Raw genomic sequence first — 20,435 nt, 5'->3', positions numbered from 1 at the left:
ACTATAGCATTCTTCACAACACACCTTGAAAGAATCTGGTACAGAGATGAGAATTAGTGTTTTCTTGGTTTTCTACTGTAATGGATTGAGTGGGGGTGGGGAAAGGGAGAGGAGTACTTTAAAAATCATTCCACTGAGCTTTCCTTGGTTGAGCGCAAGCTCACCTGGGTAAGCAGTGTTGTACTCGCTCAGGTTTCCCACTGTACACCAGCAGAGGTCTCCACTGGGGGCACTGAGACCAGCATTTCTTACTCAAGCCAGATTCAGTACTGCAGAAGGGTTCCTCTGAGCAAGGCCGGAAGTTCTCCAATGCTGAACTAAACGAGGCCCTAGAACACTGATGTTTTCTTTGTCTCAGATCATCTCAGCTATAAAAGATTTACCACTTACTGCAAAGGATTTCTAATATCTGGTATGCTTACCAGTGTTCCCAAGAGGGACATGGAAAAGTTTCCAGTTATGCCCAGGGCCTTTGCTCATCTCTTGTGGAATGCCCTCCCAGTCCAGCGTTTTAGCCTTTCAGGCTTGTCTCAAACCACACTCTGGGTGAGCAGATGAGTATCCTTTGGTTAGGACGGTCTTCAGACCCACCACTGACTTGGCTCTTCAGTTATTAAGCAGAATTAAGAACATCACATTAACTTTTTGCCTTGGGTTTATTTGATATTAGGACTAATTTCTACAAATATCCTTGGTCACCCCTGTTTGCTGCCAATTGCACGGGATTGTGTATTCTCACGTGTGCTAGGTTTTTCACTGTATGGTTCTGAAGCATGCTAGTTTTGGATAAGAATCCTTTTTGCTGAGAAAAATAGCTTTAACATAAAAATATGTAGTTCTGTTCATTTACAAAATTTCGTTTGGAGGTTGGCAGCTGACATCTTTTAATTGTATTTTTTCTACAATATAAATATGTATGTCTTCCAGTTGAGTCAGCAAGCACCCACAACTGCGCAGATCAGTTCAACAGATTCCACAGATGGCAGCTTAAATGAACTTCACATTACAGTAAGATCTTGCAGCAACCTGCAGTCCCGAGTGAACCACCTGCAGCCACACGCATATGTTGTGTACAAGTTTTTTGATTTTCCAGACCATGACACAACCATCATTCCCAGTAGCAATGATCCGCAGTTTGATGACCACATGTGTTTCCCAGTGCCAATGAATATGGATTTGGATCGATACCTTAAGTCAGAGTCTCTGGGTTTTTATGTGTTTGATGATAGTGATACCCAGGAGAATATTTACATAGGGAAAGTCAATGTGCCTCTGCTCTCACTGGCACATGACAGGTGTATCTCAGGTAAGAGTGTGTTCTTGATTCTATGAAACTGTAAAAGTGAACTTAAAGTATACCTTAGTATTATGTCTGTGATTTATTAGTAACTAATTTTCCTAACCTTAGGCAATATTTGTACTTCAGGTCTATAATACTGTTTATAATTTTAGTTATTTTCTTGGTTGGAATTACAGCACTTACAGTGTTTGAGGGACAAAAATATACACCATATAGTCTATTTAAAAATAACAGTAACTTCATTACATTAAGATATAAAAAGTCTAATGTAATTCCATTCTTTCTTCCCTCCTTTGTATTGTTACTGCCATGTATATGTACATAGTATGCCGGTAATTTGTCGTTTTTATTGGTGTATATTAATTACACCAAATAATGGGTTATGACATTTTCATACATGTGCATAACATGTGATCATATTCACCACTCTCCCCCATTACCGTCTTTCCTCCCTCCCCCACTCCCCTTTGCCCATATATAGAAAAACAACAATGAAGTGTTCTAATTGCTTTATGTAGTACCTTACTCCTGTAATAAAATTAAGAGAATGAAAACTAGTTATAGAGATCTTGGTCTTTACCTGTATAATTACTATTTGGGTATTTATTTTTCCTAAAGATCAACTTCCTTTCTCAGTCTGATTTATGTCCTTACCATTGGGTCATTTCCTTGCTCCATGAAGCTCTGCCTCAGTCCTTTATGATGTGTGTTATCTTGTGTGTTATGAACCCAACAATATAATTTTATAATTACTAGTTTATATAATTATCTTTTAAACCAGTTAAGAGGAGAGAAGAAAAGGTAGTTGCCTGGTCTCTTATGATTACATATGCAGTTACCCTTTTGGTCCCTATCAGATGTGTGGATTTGAGTTACCATCATGTGTCTTTTTCTTTCAACCTGAAGAAAACTTACTTAATATGTGCTGGAAGTCAGGTCTGCTGCTAGCAAGTGTATTCACTCGTTGTTATCTTGGAATATTCTTACTTTTCCTTTGAATTTTTTGAAGGCTAATCTTGCTAGCTAGTAGTTTGGTTGTTGGGTTTGGGTTTGGTTTTGTTATCCTTCTAGCACATTTAGTACATCAAACCACTGGCTATGGGCAGCCATTGTTTCTAAGAAGCTACCTGTTAACCTTATTGTGAGTCATATATACATGGTGCTGTTTTTAAGGCTGTGTTTGAGGTTGGAATAGTTTGTGCCTACATGTGTTTCCTCTGTGTTTCTTCTGCTTGTGGTTTGTTGAGCTTCTTGTGTGTGTAATATAATGTTACACACCCAATTTGAATAGTTCTGTCAGTTCTTCTTTAGGTATTTTCCTCCGCTCCTTCTCCTCTTCTGATACATAGTTGGTATGTTTAGTGGCACCCATAGGTCTCTCTGGCTTGGTGCTTCTTTCTTCCCATTCTTTTCATTTGATAGTTTTACTGTTCCATCTTCCAGTAGACTGGACTAGTTCCTGTGCCACTCACCTCTCCTATTGAGCCCGCTGTTGGATGTGTTCCCTTGCAGTAGTGTTTTCAGCTCCGTAATTTCTATTACTTCTTTGGAGTTTCTTCTTCACCATCCTCCACTTCCACTCCCAATGCTGGCTGGGTCTCCAGAGGCTCACTTCCAACACAATTTCAGATAGATGGATGGATGGATAGATGGATAGATACACAGATGATAGATAGGCAGATAGACAGATGAGAGAGAGACAGAGCTAGAGAGAGAGAGAGAGAGAGAGAGAGAGAGAGAGAGAGAGAGAGAGAGAGAGAGAGAGAGATGGAAGATAGGTTCACTTTACTGTGTCTATTTGATAGGTCATTGTCATATAATTTAATTTTCCTCATAGATTTTTATTGAAAAAATGTCCATATAATATATTCTGATCATAGTTTCCTCTCTATTGACTCCTCCAAGATCCTCCCACCTCCCTACCCACTCAACTCCATGCCCTTACTTTCTCTCTCTCTTTAGAAAACAAACAGGCAGAAAGAAAGAGAGAGAAAAAGAAGGAAAGAAAGAACCAAACAAAGACAGACACACAGACAGACAAACAAAACCCATAAAAACCATAATAAACAAAAGACCAATAAGACAAAAAAAAATACCAAAACAAAGCGATTTAAGACAGAAAGTCTACAAAAATCACATGGGATTTGTTTTGTGTTGGCTATCTACTGCGGCCTGCCCTTAACTGTGACTAATATACCCAGTGAGACTCCATTGGAGAAATCTAACTTTTCCTTTACAAGGGGTATCAATTGCAGATGGCGCCTAGGTTAGAAGTGGGAGTGTGTGTCCACTTCCCCCTTTCAGTACTGAGACCACATCCGGCTTGAACCTATGCAGGTTGTAGAGAGCTACCAATAACCTTGGCAATAGCCTAGGATATTTGGGGGGTTTCCATGGGGACCTCTTGGCCAACTAGTCAACTAGATATAACCCATTTCTGGAACTAGATGTTTTACTTGGTGGTGAAAGATGTCTAATTGGGGCATAGTCTCCCCATTTATTTCGTGACTCCACTTATATTTCTTTCAAATATGTATATATTTTAGGAAGCTTCTAGAGGAGTAGGTTTCCATGTGACCCTTCAAATAGCCATTAGGGTTACTTTTCCCTCCCCATATTCCTTTCTCATCCAATCCCCCTCCCCATGTAATCCTCCCACTCCAATCTTCCCCCTGACTCTCCAGTACTCTACTTCCCTTTCCTTAAGAGATCCTCCCTTCCGCCCAAGTCCCTTACTTATATGTAACCTCTGTGGTTGTACAGGTTATAGCATGCCTATTAAAGGCTTAGAAACTAGTATGCAAATAGAGTTAAAACATACGAAATTTGTTTTGGGGAGTCTGGGTTACCTTACTTGGGATTTTTTTTTTTTTTAGCCCCATTCATTTACCTACAAATTCTATAATTTTGGTTTCTTTAACAGCTGAGTAGTATTCCATTTTGTAAATGTGCCACATTTTCATTATCCATTCATCAGTTGATGGACATCTAGTCTATTCCCAATTTCTGGCTATTATGAATAGAGCAGCAGTGAAGATGGATGAGCAAGTCTGTCTGTGGTAGGATGTAGAATCCTTTGGGTATATGCCCAAGAGTGGTATAGCTAGATTTTGAGGTGGATCTATCCCTAGCTTCTTGAGGAACTGACACACTGATTTACATTGCAGTTGTACAAGTTTGCACTCTCATGAGCAAGGAATAAGTGTTCCCTTTCCCAACGTCCTGGACAGCATGAGCTGTCATTTGTTTTATTGCTCTTGGTGATTTCCACTGGCATAAGATGAAATCTCAAAGTAGTTTGGATTTGTATTTCCGTGGTGACTAAGGATATTGACATTTCTTCAAGTGTTTCTTGGCCATTTGTGTCTGATTCTTTGAGAACTCTCCATTTTAGCTATGTACCCCATTCTTTAATTGGGTTGTTTTCTTGGTGTCCAGGTTTTTTATTTCTTTATATATTTTAGATATAAACCCTCTATCAGATGTGAAATTGGTTTTAAAAATTGCCCTTCTGTAGCCTACCACTTTACCCTAATGATGTTATCCTTTGCCATACAGAAGTTTTTTGGTTTCATGAGGTCATCCCATTTATTAATTTTTGTTCTTTTTTTTCTTATTCTTATCTAATACAATACATCCGGACCACAGTTTCCACTCCCTCCCTTTCTCCTAGCCCCAACACTTCCTCTCTCCCCCAGACCCACTGCTCCTCCATTGCCCTTCAGAAAAGAGCAGGCTTCCCAGGGATAGCAACCAAACAAGGGATAACAAGATACAGTAAAACTAGGCATAAACTGTCTAGCATGGCTGAATGAGGCAACCCAGTAGGAAAAAAAAGGTCCCATGAGCAGGCAAAGAGTCAGAGACACCTCCACACCACTGTTAGGAGTCCCACAAACCCCCAAGCTAAACAACCACAGCATATATGTAGAGGGCCTAGTGTAGACCCATGCAGGCTTCTTGGTTGTGCCTCAGTCTCTGTGATCTTCTATGAGCTCTGCTTAGTTCATTCTGTGTCCTCGATCCCTCTAGCTCCTATAATTGCTCCCCCCCCCTTCTTTTGAGTTCCCTGAGCTCCACCTAATGTCTGGCTCTGGGTCTTTGTATCTGCTCCCATTAGCTGCTGAAGGAAGCCTCTCTGATGGTGATTGGGCTAAGCACCAATCTAGAGTATAGCAGAATATCATCAGGAAACATTTCATTGACTTTATTTGTTTATTATTTATTTATTTATTTTGCAGTCATGTCTGATTCTACCCCAAGTCTCTGATCCTGGCCATCCAGGCAGTGTCCAGCATAGGCTGCCTCTCATGGCTTGGGCCTCAAGTTAGACTAGTCATTGCTTGGCCACTCCCACAAGCTCTGAGCTACCATTGCCCCAGCGCATCTTGCAGGCAGGACAGGTTGTGGGTTGTAGGTTTTGTGGCTGGGTTGGTATCCCAGTCCCAGCACTGAGAGACTAGTCTGGTTATAGAAGATGACCTGTTCAGGCTCCATATCCTACATTCCTTGGAGTCCTCACTAGGGTCACCCTCCTAGGTTCCAGGAAGTTTCCACTGCACTAGGTTTCCATATCACCCCCTAAATGCCCACTTATTCCAGTTGTCTTTCCCCTTTGCCCCTCCCTCACCTACTTGATCCCCCCTATTCCTATCTCCATCCACCCCCAGTCCACCCATAAAATCTATTCTATTTCCCCTTCCCAGGGAGATCCATATGTGTCCCCCCTAGACCTCTCCTTTTTATCTAACTTCTCTGGGTCTGTGGATTATAATATGATTATACTGTACTCAACAGCTGATACCCACTTATAAGTGAGTACATATCATGTTTACCTTTCTGGATCTGGGTTGCCTTGCTCAGGATGATTCTTTCTAATTCCATCCATTTGCCTGCAAATTTCATGATGTCATTTTTTTCTAACAGCTGAGTAGTATTCCATTGTGTGTATATACTACATTTTCTTTATCCATTCTTCAGTTGAGGGGCTTCTAGTTCTTAGTGCCTGTGCTATCAGTGTTCTGTTCAGAAAGTCTTTCCCTGTGCCAATGAGTTTAAGACTATTCCCCAGTTTCCCTTCTATCAGATTCAGAGTATCTGGTCTTATGTTGAGGACCTTGATCCCTTTGAAGCTGAGTTTTATGTAGAATAATAAATGTGAATTAATTTTCCTTATTCAAAATGCAGACATCCAGTTTGACCAGCACCATTTGCTCAAGATGCTGCCTTTTTCCCAGTATGTTTTTGGTTTTGGATGTTGTTGTTGTTGTTGTTGTTGTTGTTGTTGTTGTTTTGATCCTTTTTCAAAAATCAGCTGTCCATTGGTGTATGGACTTATGTCTGGGTCTTCAATTCAATTCCATTGATTGACGTGTCTGTTTTGTGCCAATACAATGCTGTTTTTATTACTCTAGCTCTGCAGTACAACTTGAAATCTGGGATGGTGATACCTCCAGCAGTTCTTTTATTATTCCAGATTGTTTTAGCTATCCTGGGCTTTTGTGTTGTGTGCCTTTCCATATGAAGCTGAAAATTGTTTTTCAATTTCTGTGAAGAATTGTATTGAAATTTTGATGGGGATTGCATTGAATCTATAGATTGCTTTTGGTAGGATGGCCGTTTATACTTTCTAAATCCATGAGCGTGGGAGATCTTTCTGTCTTCTGGTATCTTCTTCAATTTCTTTCTTCCGTGTCTTAAAGTTTTCATTATACAAGTCTTTCACTTACTTGGTTAATGTTACCCCAAGGTATTTTATATTATTTGAGGCTATTGTGAAAGGTATTATTCCCTGGTTTCTCTCTCAGTCCATTTGCCACTTGTATATAGAAGAATTAGTGATTTGTGTGTGTGTGTGAGTTAATTTTGTATCCAGCTACTTTGCCGTAGTGTTTATCAGCTGTAGGAGTTTCCCTGTGGGATTGTTAGGGTCACTTGTATACAGTATCATACCATCTGCAGAAACTTTGACTTCTTTCTTTCCAATTTGTATCCCCTTAATCTCCTCTAGTTATCTTATTGCTGTAGCTAGAACTTCAGTATACAGTGAATAGGTATGGAGGTAGTGAACAACTTGGTCTTGTTTCTGATATTAGTGGAATTGCTTTGAGTTTCTGTCCATTTAAGTTGATATTAGCTGTGGGCTTGCTGTAAATTGCCTTTGTTGTGTTGAGGTATGTCCTTCCTATCCTTGGTCCCGGATTTTATTATGTTGGGGTGTGGGACTTTTGTCAGAGGCTTTTCTGTTTACTATGATATGATTGTGGTGGGGAGGTTGTTGTTTTGTTTTGTGTTTCAGTTTGTTTATATGGTGGATTGCATTTATCCATTTACATATGTTGAACCATCTCTGCATCTCTAGGATGAAGCTTACTTGATCATGGTGGATGATCTTTTTGATGTATTCTTGGGTTTGGTTTGCAAGTATTTTATTGAGAATTTTTGCATGTATGTTCAAAAGGAAAATTTGTCTGTAATTCTCTTTCTTTATTGGTTCCTTATATGGTTTGGGTATCAGGGTAACTGTGGCCTCATAAAACAAATTGGTCAATGTTCCTTCGGTTTCTATTTTATGGAATAATTTGGGCAGTCTTATCCATTGACTCTTTTGAAAATCTGGAAAAATTCTGTGCTAACACCATCTGGCCCTGGGCTTGTTTTGGTTGGGAGACTTTGAATTCCTGCCTCTACTTTACTTCATACTGTATATGGGGGCAGGGAAGGGGAAAGGCTACAGTAGCAAGTGGTCTGCTGCAGAGCTGGAGATGCAGAAGGGGTATTGGATCTGGAAAGAGGAAGGAGAAGTGAAGATCTGCAGTTAGCCTGCCTCTCTATCCATGGCCTGTGAGTCAGGCATTTGAGGCTGGGGTCATGGGATGAGGCAGGGGAAGGAAGGTTGGCAGGAAAGATCTATGTGATCATTGGCAATGGGTCAGAAAGGAAGGGAAGACCACAGTAGATGTTCTGCTACAGAGCTAGGGAGAAGACGTGGGGATTAGATTTGGAGGATTGTCGGGAGAAGAGAAGATCCACAGTTAACGTGGCTGCTTCCCTAGTTTGAGTGGCCTGCGGGTTCCCAGGCCTCTGCTGTAATTCTTAGAATGACAAGGCTTCGCTCTGGCATTGGTCAAAATGATTTTCATAATTTGCAGGGATATTTGAGTTAATGGATAATGAAAAGCATTCTGCAGGAACCATCCAAGTTATATTGAAATGGAAATTCACCTACCTTCCACCAAGTGGATCAATAACTACTGAAGACCTGGGAAAGTTCATATGCAGAGAAGAGCCAGAGGTTGTTCAGAAACTACCTCCAACATCTTCGGGTGTTACATCAGTTGTAGTGAGTAACAGTGGCTTTCAATTTCAATTAATGCTTTGAATATAAAGTTAATAGCTGAAGCCTCCTCTAGAATGTAATGATCATTATAGTGTGATGTGTCATTTTATCTTAGGCACCAAAACCTAAACCAAGACAACGTTTAACACATGTGGACAAAAAGGTCTCTTTTGTGGATCCCATGCCGCACCTGAGTCCTGTGAGTAACAAGTACTCCAAATACCAGTTCCCTTACTTGCAGCAAATACTTGACAGTATACACACACTGTACCTTTCCGACATAGTAAGAGACAGTAGACCCAGCACATCTTTACTGTGGTACCAGTTTGTGCTCTTAATCGGCCCCTCCATGACCCTATAGTCCTTTCCAGCTTCCAGATGAGTCTTCTGCTCCCATTTATAAAAGAGTCTTCGAAGAAGTTGTATAAATTCTGTCTCCCTTCCCGCATATTGTTTCTTGATCTTACACAGTCAAGCATGTACCTGCCTAAAACTATTCTTGTAATGAATACAAAATAACATAAATGGTTTTCTTCCCATTAATTCAAGGAGACTTCTCCTCCTCCTCCTTCTAAGGATATAAAGGATAATTCCCCAGAAATGGAACACACACCAGAAACAGAAAATAATATACCAACTGTTACATATACTTCCAAGGTATGCCTTTGTATTAAAATTATTTTGAAAGGTTTATTTTGGGACTTAAAAGACTATATTTTGTGGTTAGACATGATTCAGGAAATCATAGCGGTTTTTCCTACTTTTGAATATGACTTCCTCATAATAGAAAGGTTTTAAAAATGATAAATATAGCAGATACAGTCGTCCACACATTGGCAGAAAATCTATAAATATGTAAACTAAATTCAATATAAAAGTCATTTTGAGATTAATACACCCTTCATTATTTTGTTTAGTTTTGTTAAGACAGGATTTTATGTGTGCCAGGCTGATCTGAAACTCACTGTGTAGCTGTGGATAACCTTGGGTTCCATATCCTCCTGCCTCCACCTCCACGTGATGATATTACAGACATGCACTACCACACTAGGCTAACTTACATCCTTCATTCTTAATATGTATTTGGATCTTTATTGACCTGTGTGTTTTAATCTGTTTCTACAATCTAAGTGACTGTTTTCTAATGAGTCTTTAATAGCTATGTTGCATATCTCTCTGTGTTGTGTTGTTTGATGGAGGTCGTTACAGAGGTAGAGTTGGAGGGTGGGAGTGGTGGAAGAGGAAAAAGAATTGGAGGTGGTGGGGGAAGGAAGAAGAGGAGTGATAGTGGTGGTGGTGGTGGTGGTGGTGGTGGTGGTGGTGGTGGTAGTGGTGGAGGAGGAGGTGATGTGGTGAAGGAGGAGGTGGTGGTGTGCTTTAGAGACATAAGCTCACTTATAGCTCAGGCTGGCTTAGAACTCACTTCTCCTTATACAGTGTATGCTGGCCTCAAACTCCTTATGCCAGGGTTCTAGGCATGAGACTCGATGCCCAGCTATCTATCTGTGTACTCAAGTCTCAGATGTACATGTTTTATTATTCCAGTGCTTCAACAAGAATGCCATAAAATGTAACCCAAGCAATAATAAATACAGCAATGTGTGTCTCTTCTACATGTTTCACAGGAAAGCAGTGTGGCTGAGGTAGAAAAAAACGTAGAGAAAATGCAACAAGGAAAAGAAGATGACATCTCTTTCCTCTCTGAGGGTCAGCTTGCATCACAAAGTGTGGCTTCCTCTGAAGATGAAACAGAAATAACAGAAGAACTGGAGCCAGAAGGTGAGTTTGTGTTTAAACTGTTATTGCCCACCTGACTCTGCTTTGCTTTCTCTGTGAGAGCATGTGTGTCTTCCTCAACACATGATTCAGCAGTGAAAGCCACCTCATGATGCCCACTTCTTGGCAGAAGTGCTGGGTGACCATTCTCTGTCCAGGCTGTCATCTCTCTCTTCCTCAGTCAACTTGGGGCTCCCGCACAGAATACAAGTGTCATTGCTGAACTTGTCGCCAATTTATGTCTTAGATGTCTTACATTCTCTTTGGGTTTGGTATTATCAATTGGATTATTCTTTAGCTTTGACTTTTTTAGATTAAAATCAAGAATTGTGACATAAAAAAGAGAATATACTGTCTCATTTCATTAATATAAAGTGTAATAAAATTGAACTAATTCTGAATAGACAGGAAGCAGGGAAGTAGCATGTGGAAGCCTCGGTGGGTACAAGGGAGAAAGAGTCAGAGGAAATGGGTGTTGGTTAGGTACACTGCCTTTATAAAAACATGTATTTATTTTGCATATGCTACACACATACTTGGAAGTCAAAGAACAGCTTTTGGGGGTTGGTTCTCTTCTTCCATGGAGGTTCCAGGTATCAAACTCAGGTCCTCAGGCTTGGTGACAGGCGCCTTTACCCACTGAGCCTTCTTGCCAGCCAATATTTGCTATTTTAGTTAGGAAGATAGAGATAGTTTCACAGAATTAAATGTCAAATAACAAATTTTGTAGTTTAAATATGTATAGTTTATTATATGTATATTTTTACCTCAATAGAGCTGTCATTTTTTTAAATTCTTTAAAAGTAAGGATAACATTGATTTTTTTTTACACACTATTTTGTATAAGCCATTGGAAAATATTTGCTATATGATGGCAGGTGTAGACTCGGCTGTTGTGGAAGCTCTGGTGCCATGTTGGAGCTGAGACTAAGCATCATTCTCCACTTACCACCCCCACAGCCTTTGTGCATCCCTTCCCCAGACACTCTAGCAGGCACCCAGTGCCTCTCAGACTTAATTACTAAGTCATGAAAATTCATATGGCAGCTTAAAAGAATGCGTGGGAGAGGAATGGAAGAAAGATGTTCTTTCTATAATTGATGAGCCAAATGTAGGACTGCAGAAACTAGTTGGGTCTGGCCATGGTAGACAGCTTATGTCTTATGCTCAATTGCATGAGTAGAGAAGGGCTGCCTCTCCTTGTGTAGCTACAGCTGCATGTGGCCTAGTAGCAGTTTCATCAGCTTCCTGCTGAGGTGAGAGAGACAAAGGCTTGTGGACGGTGCCATCGAGTACTGTAGAGAAAGACTTCATCAGAGTATAGGCTCCTTATAGAAGCAGAGTGCTACTGCTGCTGCAGAGTCCTGCAAGATGGCTGCGTGGCATGAGGGGTGACCTCATACCTTGGCATAGCTCTGTGCAGGCTGCTGACTGCTCAGTCAGCACAGATGTGCATATATCATCCTTCAAACACACAGTGACAGAGGAAGGAAGGAAGAAGTGGACATTTAGGACATTTGACTTCTGTTGGTGATGTTCACAATGCCATTGATACTTTTTCAACTGTGGTTAACTAGGTTCAGAGTTTTACTAACTTTCTAGGCTGACATACAAAGTAATGGATTTCTCCATTGCATTTCATACCTATGTGTCATTATGCCTCGCTTTCTTTCACTCTCCTCCTCTGCCCCCACCCCAGCTGCCTCCCTTTCTTCCCCCAGTTAATCCACTTCTTCTTTTCCGTCACATGTATGGCATTACCACGCCTTTAATTGCTATGTAAACTGATATGTCCAGAAGATGGAAAGATTGGCTAGTCCTCTCACCTGTATTTTGTGACTATCCTGTAAGTATATATGGAAGTTTGTAAAACTGCTTCTAGTTTAAAATACAGTAAGCAGAATATAGCAAGTTTGTTTAAATAATTAGAGGAATTATGAAGCATAATGAAGTCCAGAAATGAAGAGAAAAACGAAGGAATTGGAGAGATGGCTTGTTGGAAAGGTGTTTCCCACCAACCCTGAAAACCTGAGTTTGATTCCCTACACCCACATAAGAGAAGGGGAGAACTGACTCCTATAAGTTATACTCTGACCTCCACACTTGTAGTGGCCCATGAACCACACACCCACAAATCGATAACTAAATGTAAAATCTTAAGAGGGAAAAAAGTAATATCTATTACCTTATACATTATTTTCATTAATTTTATAATATAATAATAATTATTTTTATTTCTTTTGTGTTTACCAAAATTAAACATGGGAGTTTTTTAGGTTGCTTTTTCCTTTCCTAAAGTATACATGCAAAAGGGATAAGCCTGGTTTTCGTGTTGTTCTTTTATGTTGTCTTGTGGCATATGCAGTGAATATGTTGGCTAACTGGGTAAATGTTGGTTGTGTTTCCTGACAGATGAGGACAGGTCAGCTTCTGACAGTGATGACTGTATCATCTCAGGTTCTGTCTCCGAGGATAACAGACAGGTGAGCAGCTCTATGCCAGGACACTGTTCTAAACTAAGGCTGGCTGTCATTCTCAGAGTATTAGACTTCAGACATGGAAATTTAAGGCAAAAATATTTGTGGAAAATTTTTACTTGTCTACCGCAGGACAGTTTTACTGATAAAGTTTTTCTCTATATGTTTATGTATGTATGCACATGTTTATATGAAGGTACATGTGTATGCATGTGTGCGGAGGCCAGAGATCAATACAAGGGGTCTTGCTCAATAACTCTGTATCTTATTTTTTTGAGACAGAGTCTCTTGCTGAACCTGCCGATTTGGCCAGACTATCTGGCCAGCATGACCCCCAGGACCTAACTGTCTCTATCTCCCTAGTGCTGGGATTATAGACTCACACTGCTGTACCCAGCTTTTGCTTTTTTTATGGGTGTTTCAGGAATCAAACTCAGATTCTCATGTTTGCATGGGAAACACTTAACCAACTGAACCACTGCCTTGGCTCCTGCTTACCCTTGTATTATGACATGGACTACAACATGTAAGCATTACTTTTGCACAGAGTACCTGACACGGGCAGCAAGATCCACCTCTTGCTAAAGTCAGCCGACCTCCCTACTTCCCTTTCAGTTCCTGTGTACGAAGATGCATTAAAGCAGATCTGCATCTCAGAGAACACAACTGTGAGGTTGTGTTGAAACTGTAAAAGCTTACCTGCATAGCTTCAGAGAGTATTCAGATCTAAATGTGTCTACTGCCAAACTCTCAAAATTACTTCACTTCTGACAGAAAAACTAAAACTGTTCAGAAAAATGATTAAACATGTCCAGGAATTCTTTGTTTTGTATCACATCACTGAAATATATATAAAATGAAATATTGAAAAGAAAAATTCTATTTCAAAATATACATGGGAGATTTTCTGCCTTTAAGAGCATATTTTTATCATAGAGGGAAAGATTTTATAAATTCCGTGTAAATAGCACCAGGCAGGTCACAGATGCCTAAGTTCTCAGTACTAAGAAGAATGAGTCGTGAGAAGTGCAAGTTCAAGCCTAGCTAGCTTACATAAGGAGCAGGGCTGGGAGATGTCCAGTGGGTAGAAGGACTTGTCTCCAGGCCTGAGGACCTGTGTTCAACCCCTGGGTCCCCCGAGATGGAAGGAGAAAGCAGACTCTGGAGTTGTCCTCTCATGAACAGATCATGTCATGGCACATGTGCACTCACATACGTTCACACATGATAAATACATATGTAATGGTCGTTTTTTAGAAGAGAGAGACAAGATGGTGGGTGTAGCTCAGTGGTAGAGCGCTTGCCTAACATTCAAGGCCTTGATGCCCATCACTAGAGTGGAAGTGAGGGAAGCAAGGATGGAGGGTCATGGGGAAGGGAGTGTAAATACAGCGGAAAGGCTTAGCGTTCTCTCTCGCTCTATAGTAACTCCCAGGGAGGTTTCAGTTGTTGGTTTTTAGAATTTCGCCTTTATTGAAAAAATCCAATACTTCTTTTAACTCCTCTTTTACATATTCTAAGCTTAATATCTCTGTAAAACAAAACCATGAGCTAACATGTTTGTTAAATTGCCTCCATGAAACAAAGGTATACATCTGTGTGTGTGTGTGTGTGTGTGTGTGTGTGTGTGTGTGTGTGCATATAGAGATCAAAGGCTGACACTAATGTCTTCCTCCACACTCTCCACCATAGTTCTTAACATGGTCTCTCACAGAACCTGGAGCTCACTGATGGTCTAGACTGTTTGGCAAGTGAACTCCACGAATCTTATCTGCCTGTGTCCATCTCCTCAGTTCTGGGGTTAAGGCACCTGCTGTTGCAATAAGCTTTTTACGTGGCTACTGGGGATCTGAATTCAGATCCTCATGATTTCACAGCCCAAGATATCTATTTTTATGTGCTTGTATTACCATAATTAGTATACAATTACCACTTATATTAACATTCTCTAACCTGTGGTAACCTGGTATGTGGAATGTTCTTTGCTTAAGATTGATAAATCAGGCCAGGCAATGGTGGTACACACCTTTAATCCCAGCACTCGGGAGGCAGAGCCAGGAGTATCTCTGTGAGTTTGAGGCCAGCCTGGTCTACAGAGCGAGATCCAGGGCAGGCACCAAAACTACACAAAGAAACCCTGTCTCAAAAAAACCAAAAAAAAAAAAAATTGATAAATCAAAGAAGGAATTTTATACACACTTATCTGAACAGTTTTAATTATGATACTCAGTTAAATTAAATTTAATATTTTTGCTTAATCAAATGCTAAATTGTTAAATAATTTATCAAACCAATGAATGGAAATTCTGAGCCTCCTATTAGAGCTGGTAATAATATCAGTAAGAAAATAAGCTTTCTGTGTGAGGTTGGTTTTATAGTCCTAAGAACTGACAGTAGATAGTGGATGGATGGATGGATGGACGGACGGACGGACAGACAGGCAGACAGACAGACAGACAGACAGACAGATAGATAGATAGATAGATAGATAGAGATTTACTAAAAGAATTAGCTGCTATAATGGAGATCTTCAGTGATCAAGCTAGTGATGCAGGAGAACAGACTGTGTATTGCCAAGTTGAATCCAAAGGCCTGAGAAGTAGGACATTCATTGGCAATGCTTTCTGATCTGAAAGCCAGCAGACTCAAGAACCAAGATTCTGCGTCAGGCCAGGTTTGAAGATGTGTCCCCATTGATATAACCCTGGCACAAGGAGTTCCTTCTTTGTCTGTGTGTGTGGTGATTTTTGAGGTAAGGTTTCACTGTGTAGTTCTGGCTCTCCTGTAGACCAGGCTGCCTTGAGCTCACAGAACCTGCCTGGCTCTGCCTTGTGAGTGCTGGGATTAAAGGTGTGTTCCACCATGCCCAGCCAGGAGCTCCCTCTTATCCAGCCTTTCAGTGCCATTATCCCTTCAACTGACTGGTCTCCCACTCTAGGGAGACCAATTTGCTTTTTTGAATCTATCTAGATTTTAAGCTATCCAGAAGCACAGTTGTCAAGTCAGGAATGATTTCACAACCATTATGAATTGACCAAATGTCTGGGTATCACATGGCTTAATCAAGTTGGCAAATAAAATTAACCATCACACCATTTCACTAAGAACCTTCCATTTATCATGTCTGCATGTTTGATTTTTCTCTCTTTTTATCAGTAGTTTATTCTGTAATACAGTGCTTACTTAAGCTGGCTTTTTGGGCACATAAATGATTTAGTCTTTGAACATAAGAATATAAGAAATGAAATATTGAATCATTGCTGGGTCTATGAAGACAGTAGTACAAGAATATATTTATCTTGTCAGTTTATAAACAATACTCATTCCTCATGCTGTAAGCTAGGAGTTCACTGCCTACTGTGATAGCAAACACAGTATTCCGCCGCTGCTGTTAGGGAACTCTGTACTGATTGGAGAGATGTGCTTATGGAAAGCCAACTCGTGTTATAATTCATCAACTGGGTTGTAAATAAGATCAAGAGCTGAGTCAGTCAACACTAGAATTCTTTAGTTAATTCCTGACCTCCCTTCTCATTCTCCAAATGAGTAACCTGAGATCTTGAAAGGAAGAGACTGCCCCCAGCCATTCCCTAGTTAAGGATGTTGAAAGGAAGGATCAATTTGGGGTAATTTTAAAAATAGAAATGCTAAAGGATATGTATGCTCTGATCTGGCATACCCAGCTCCTTCCCTTACAATCATTTGGCTAACTTCATCTGCTTCTTTTGCTTATTGCCCAAAGATAGTCACAAAAAAATGCCCATCCCCAAGGGAAGAGACCTAATTAGTCATATCTAACCTCTGGACTGGGCCCATGGTCAATATCACCCTGCATCACATGGTAAAGAGAGTCCTGCTGCAGCTGTGACATCTCAAAGACCAAAAAAGAAAATTATATGCACATCTAGTACAGGAAGGGATACAAGAATGCACCAACTTGCAACCTTTCTGTAAGAAGGCCTTGTTTACAATGTAGTGGACAACAGAGACTTTGGACGTTGGCCTGAAGTAGACAGCAGGGGCAGGGTAGCAGCTAATCTTATTTTCCAAACGTTATTCATCATCTTTAATTAACTTTGAATGCAGAGAAAAGGTTTTTCTAAATTTTATTAGGCAGTGTTTGAAAACATTGCTTACTGTCACATTAAGAGGAACTGCTCTTGGCATCTCATGGGCAGAGGTCAAGGCTAAAGTAAACATGCTGCAGTGTTTAAGACCCACAACAAAGAGCTCTCCAACTTAATGGCCAATACAATTTTAATTTGCTGTCCAAAATACAATTCGTGGAGGAGTATTGAAGCTTCACCCCCAAGGCAGCAGTGTTAAGAGCTGAGGACTGGAGGAGGTTGGCTGGGTCATGAGGACTCCAAGATCATGAATAGAATTAGCACTCATATAAAAAGGCAGAATGAAAGGGAGCACTCCTGCTCTCCTGCCACAAGAGAACATAATGTTCCTCCTCTCTGGAGGACACAGCATCAAGTCCCGTCAGAGACAGAGCAGACACCAGACCTCCTGGCACCTTGACCCTGAGCTCTTCACCCTTTGCAGCTGTATGTATGAGTTCAGTAATTATAAGTTTCCCCATCTGTAACATTCGTACAAATGGACTAAGACAGTGACATACACATTTCCTATTGATTATGAAAGAGAAAAAAAGAAAAGAAAAAAATGTTTCAGTGACCCCTACTCAGCAGCCCTTCTGGGGATGAGATTCTAAGCCTAGTTATTACTCTTTAGCTGGTTTCTGACTGGCAGGCATGGAACCCGTGTCCTTCTGAGACAGGTCCTATTGGCTCTCCTTTACCATCCTTCACACTACAGAATAATGAGTTGTGCCACCATTTGTGAGTGACCTCAGTACTCATTTGTGTAAGCCTGTATTTCTGTCATTGTTTTTTTGAAGTAGTTATTGCAGATTCAACTCTGTCCCCCTGCCTAAAGAGCTATGTTGAAAGTACATCCTGATCGCCGGTGCCTGTGGGTGGGAGCTTGTTTGGAAATGGGGTCTTTGCAGATGAATGAGTTGCACCATTGGGAAGCCCTCGGGCCTGTGCAACCGTGTCCTTAGAGAAAGAGGAAGTCTGGGAACAGAGACAGACATGCACAGAGAAAGAATCCCGTGTGGACAGGAAGTCAGGACACTGGAAGAAAAAAAAGTATATCATAGCTTATTAGTTCACCAGATGTCTTTAGGAGCTATCTGGTGTAGAAATCTCAGGATGGTGATGCGTAGTCTTTGTAGACAGGTGGACATGTCAGTCAGATTGTCACTGCTTATAGAAACCCTGTGATAACCGTCCTTTGAGGAGTCTCAAAATAAGCCAAACCAATCCAAACTAAACCAAACCAAACCCTAACCAAATCAAACCACTAAACCAAAACCAAACTAAACCAAACCCTATGCTACCCCAAACCAATGTAAACCAAACCAAACCATCACTAAACCCAACCCAAGCTAATGAGACCAACCCTACTAGGCCTCATAACTCTGAACTCACCCTTTCACCTGCCTGACTTGGGGCTCCTCAAGTGTTCTGCAGTTACCTTGTCCCATCCCAAAACTATTTCGAACCTCAACACTTCTTGCTCCATGTTTTAAATTCTCATGCTTTTCTCACTGGTCTCTAAATCCTTCCCTGCTTTTCCCTAGCTCCTAATTATCTGTAACACTGTTGCTAACTCTATGAAGTCATCCTTCACCGTGGCCCCTTAGACAAGACACCTCTTAAAGCATTCTTTCACACCCTGCACACTCCATTCCCCTTGCACTAATCGCCTGTTTTATTAGTCACTACTTCATAACTTCCGCATTGGCTCTAGGCTACCCTTCTCGGATCACAATTCCACAATAGAAGCGAGCCAGGAATGGTACGTACTTGTGGAATCCCAGCACTCGGGAGAATGAGGGAGCTGCTCTACAAAGAGAGGGGGGGGGGTGGACGGAGGGAGGGAGGGAGGTCCTTGAAAGCATTTACAGATAACCTAAACATATGTTCTCACATATTTAATCATCTCTGAATAGCACATAGTACCCATATAATGAATGCTATCCAAACAGATGTATTTTCTAAGGAATCCTGGTGAGGAGGACACAATTCAAAAACTATTTTTGAGTGAGGCTGGTGATGGAAGCCTGGCAGGTGGTGGTGAGCCCTTGAAGTGCAGGGACTGTTTCTTTTATAGCTGTCTGATTCCAGTGGGTGCTATGGGAAGGAGAATCCCAGGCGTGCTTAGCACAGAAAACACTTAGTAACCTGTCGGCTGCAGTCCAGGTCTGCCGTGTCCCCCAAAGGCCCACGTGTTACATGCCTGTCTTGGCACTATTGGGAAGTGGAGTCTCAAAGGAGGAAGTTAAGCTTTGAGGTGCGCCTCAGAAGGAGGTCCTGCGACAGCAGCACCGTCTTGTCTCATCCCTGGCTGTGAGGTGGGCAGTCCTCCTCTTCCCTGTGCTCCTGCATGGTGTGCCTTCTGACACAGACCAGAAGCAACAGGGCCAGCCGCTGCAGACCAAACTTGTGACGTCTTAGCCCGGACTAGAGGCCTGTTACATTGCGTTGGTGTTAAGAGTCCTGTTGTGTTGCCGAGGCTAATGTCAAACTCCTAGGCTCAGAGCAATCCTCCAGCCTCAGCTTCCTGAGTAAGTAGGTCTGCAGATAAACACCACTACACCTAAGAATTTTGAAGAATGGAAGAGCAATGGACTCATTCATAAAGCAGACAAGTGATGCTTACTCTAGGGACTGGGAATAAAGCAGTCTAAGAAATGGGCTCCTATTGTTTTTAGACATATTTTTCTTTTATGTGTATTAATGTTTCGCCTGCATCTGTGTCTGCACTACACAGAGGCCAGAAAAGGGAATCCAATCCCCTGAACGGGAGTTACAGACAGTTACGAGTTGCCATGTGGTTGCTGAGAATTGAACCTGGGTCCTCTGAAAGAGCAACAAGAAAACCACTGAGCCATCTAGGCAGCTATTCTTAAGGAATCTGTGTTCTTGGGATGTATTTTAAAAGGTAGATTCGGTATAAAGAATAGTTAGAGGTAAAGTAGTTTAAACGGTATTAGATAACCCACCCTATATTATCCCGTCCTCACAGACTTTTAGAACTGCTTCCTTTTATAATGTTGCAGTTAGGGCTAGAAATAATGTCCTAGATAAATCTCACTGATGCCAGTTACACTGTGGACTGGAATTCTCTAGTATCACTGTGTAAGCAGTTTAAGATCACTTAGTTTCTGTTTTGTGTTAACAGATCCTGACAGCTCATAGTTATCTCTTAGAATGTTGATCCTTAAAAGGAATCTAACAGATTTCCCAGGACTTGGACATATTTCTTGGTTCCTTCCCTTTCCTTTGTGTCTGTGATCTATAATTAATCATAGATTACTTCATTTTGTTTCATTTCATTTACAACATTTATGAGCTTCACTTTGTCAGTATGAAATGCCTGTCCCCTCCTTTCCTTTCCAAAGTGGTATAATTAGTGTTAGCATCTTTTTTAACAGGCTACATAAAGTTTAGTGGCGGGATTAAATCAA

General features: G+C 41.0%; 1 protein-coding gene across 3 annotated transcripts in view; it reads left to right on the top strand.

Moving 5' to 3' along the window:
* Rpgrip1l (RPGRIP1 like) overlaps positions 1 to 20,435 on the top strand; it is a 97,245-nt gene that overhangs the window by 52,503 nt on the left and 24,307 nt on the right. For all 3 annotated transcript variants that reach the window (XM_059264548.1, XM_059264549.1, XM_059264547.1), the window contains exons 17-22: positions 928 to 1,306; positions 8,452 to 8,642; positions 8,755 to 8,838; positions 9,189 to 9,296; positions 10,265 to 10,418; positions 12,828 to 12,898. In XM_059264548.1, the coding sequence (XP_059120531.1) occupies positions 928 to 1,306; positions 8,452 to 8,642; positions 8,755 to 8,838; positions 9,189 to 9,296; positions 10,265 to 10,418; positions 12,828 to 12,898 (987 nt within the window). The remainder of the gene's footprint in view (positions 1 to 927; positions 1,307 to 8,451; positions 8,643 to 8,754; positions 8,839 to 9,188; positions 9,297 to 10,264; positions 10,419 to 12,827; positions 12,899 to 20,435) is intronic.

The sequence above is a fragment of the Peromyscus eremicus genome, chromosome 5 (assembly GCF_949786415.1).
Source record: "Peromyscus eremicus chromosome 5, PerEre_H2_v1, whole genome shotgun sequence".
Taxonomy (NCBI): Eukaryota; Metazoa; Chordata; class Mammalia; order Rodentia; family Cricetidae; genus Peromyscus; species Peromyscus eremicus.
Note: the sequence above shows the minus strand (reverse complement) of the source record. Positions and strands in the feature narration are given on the sequence as shown.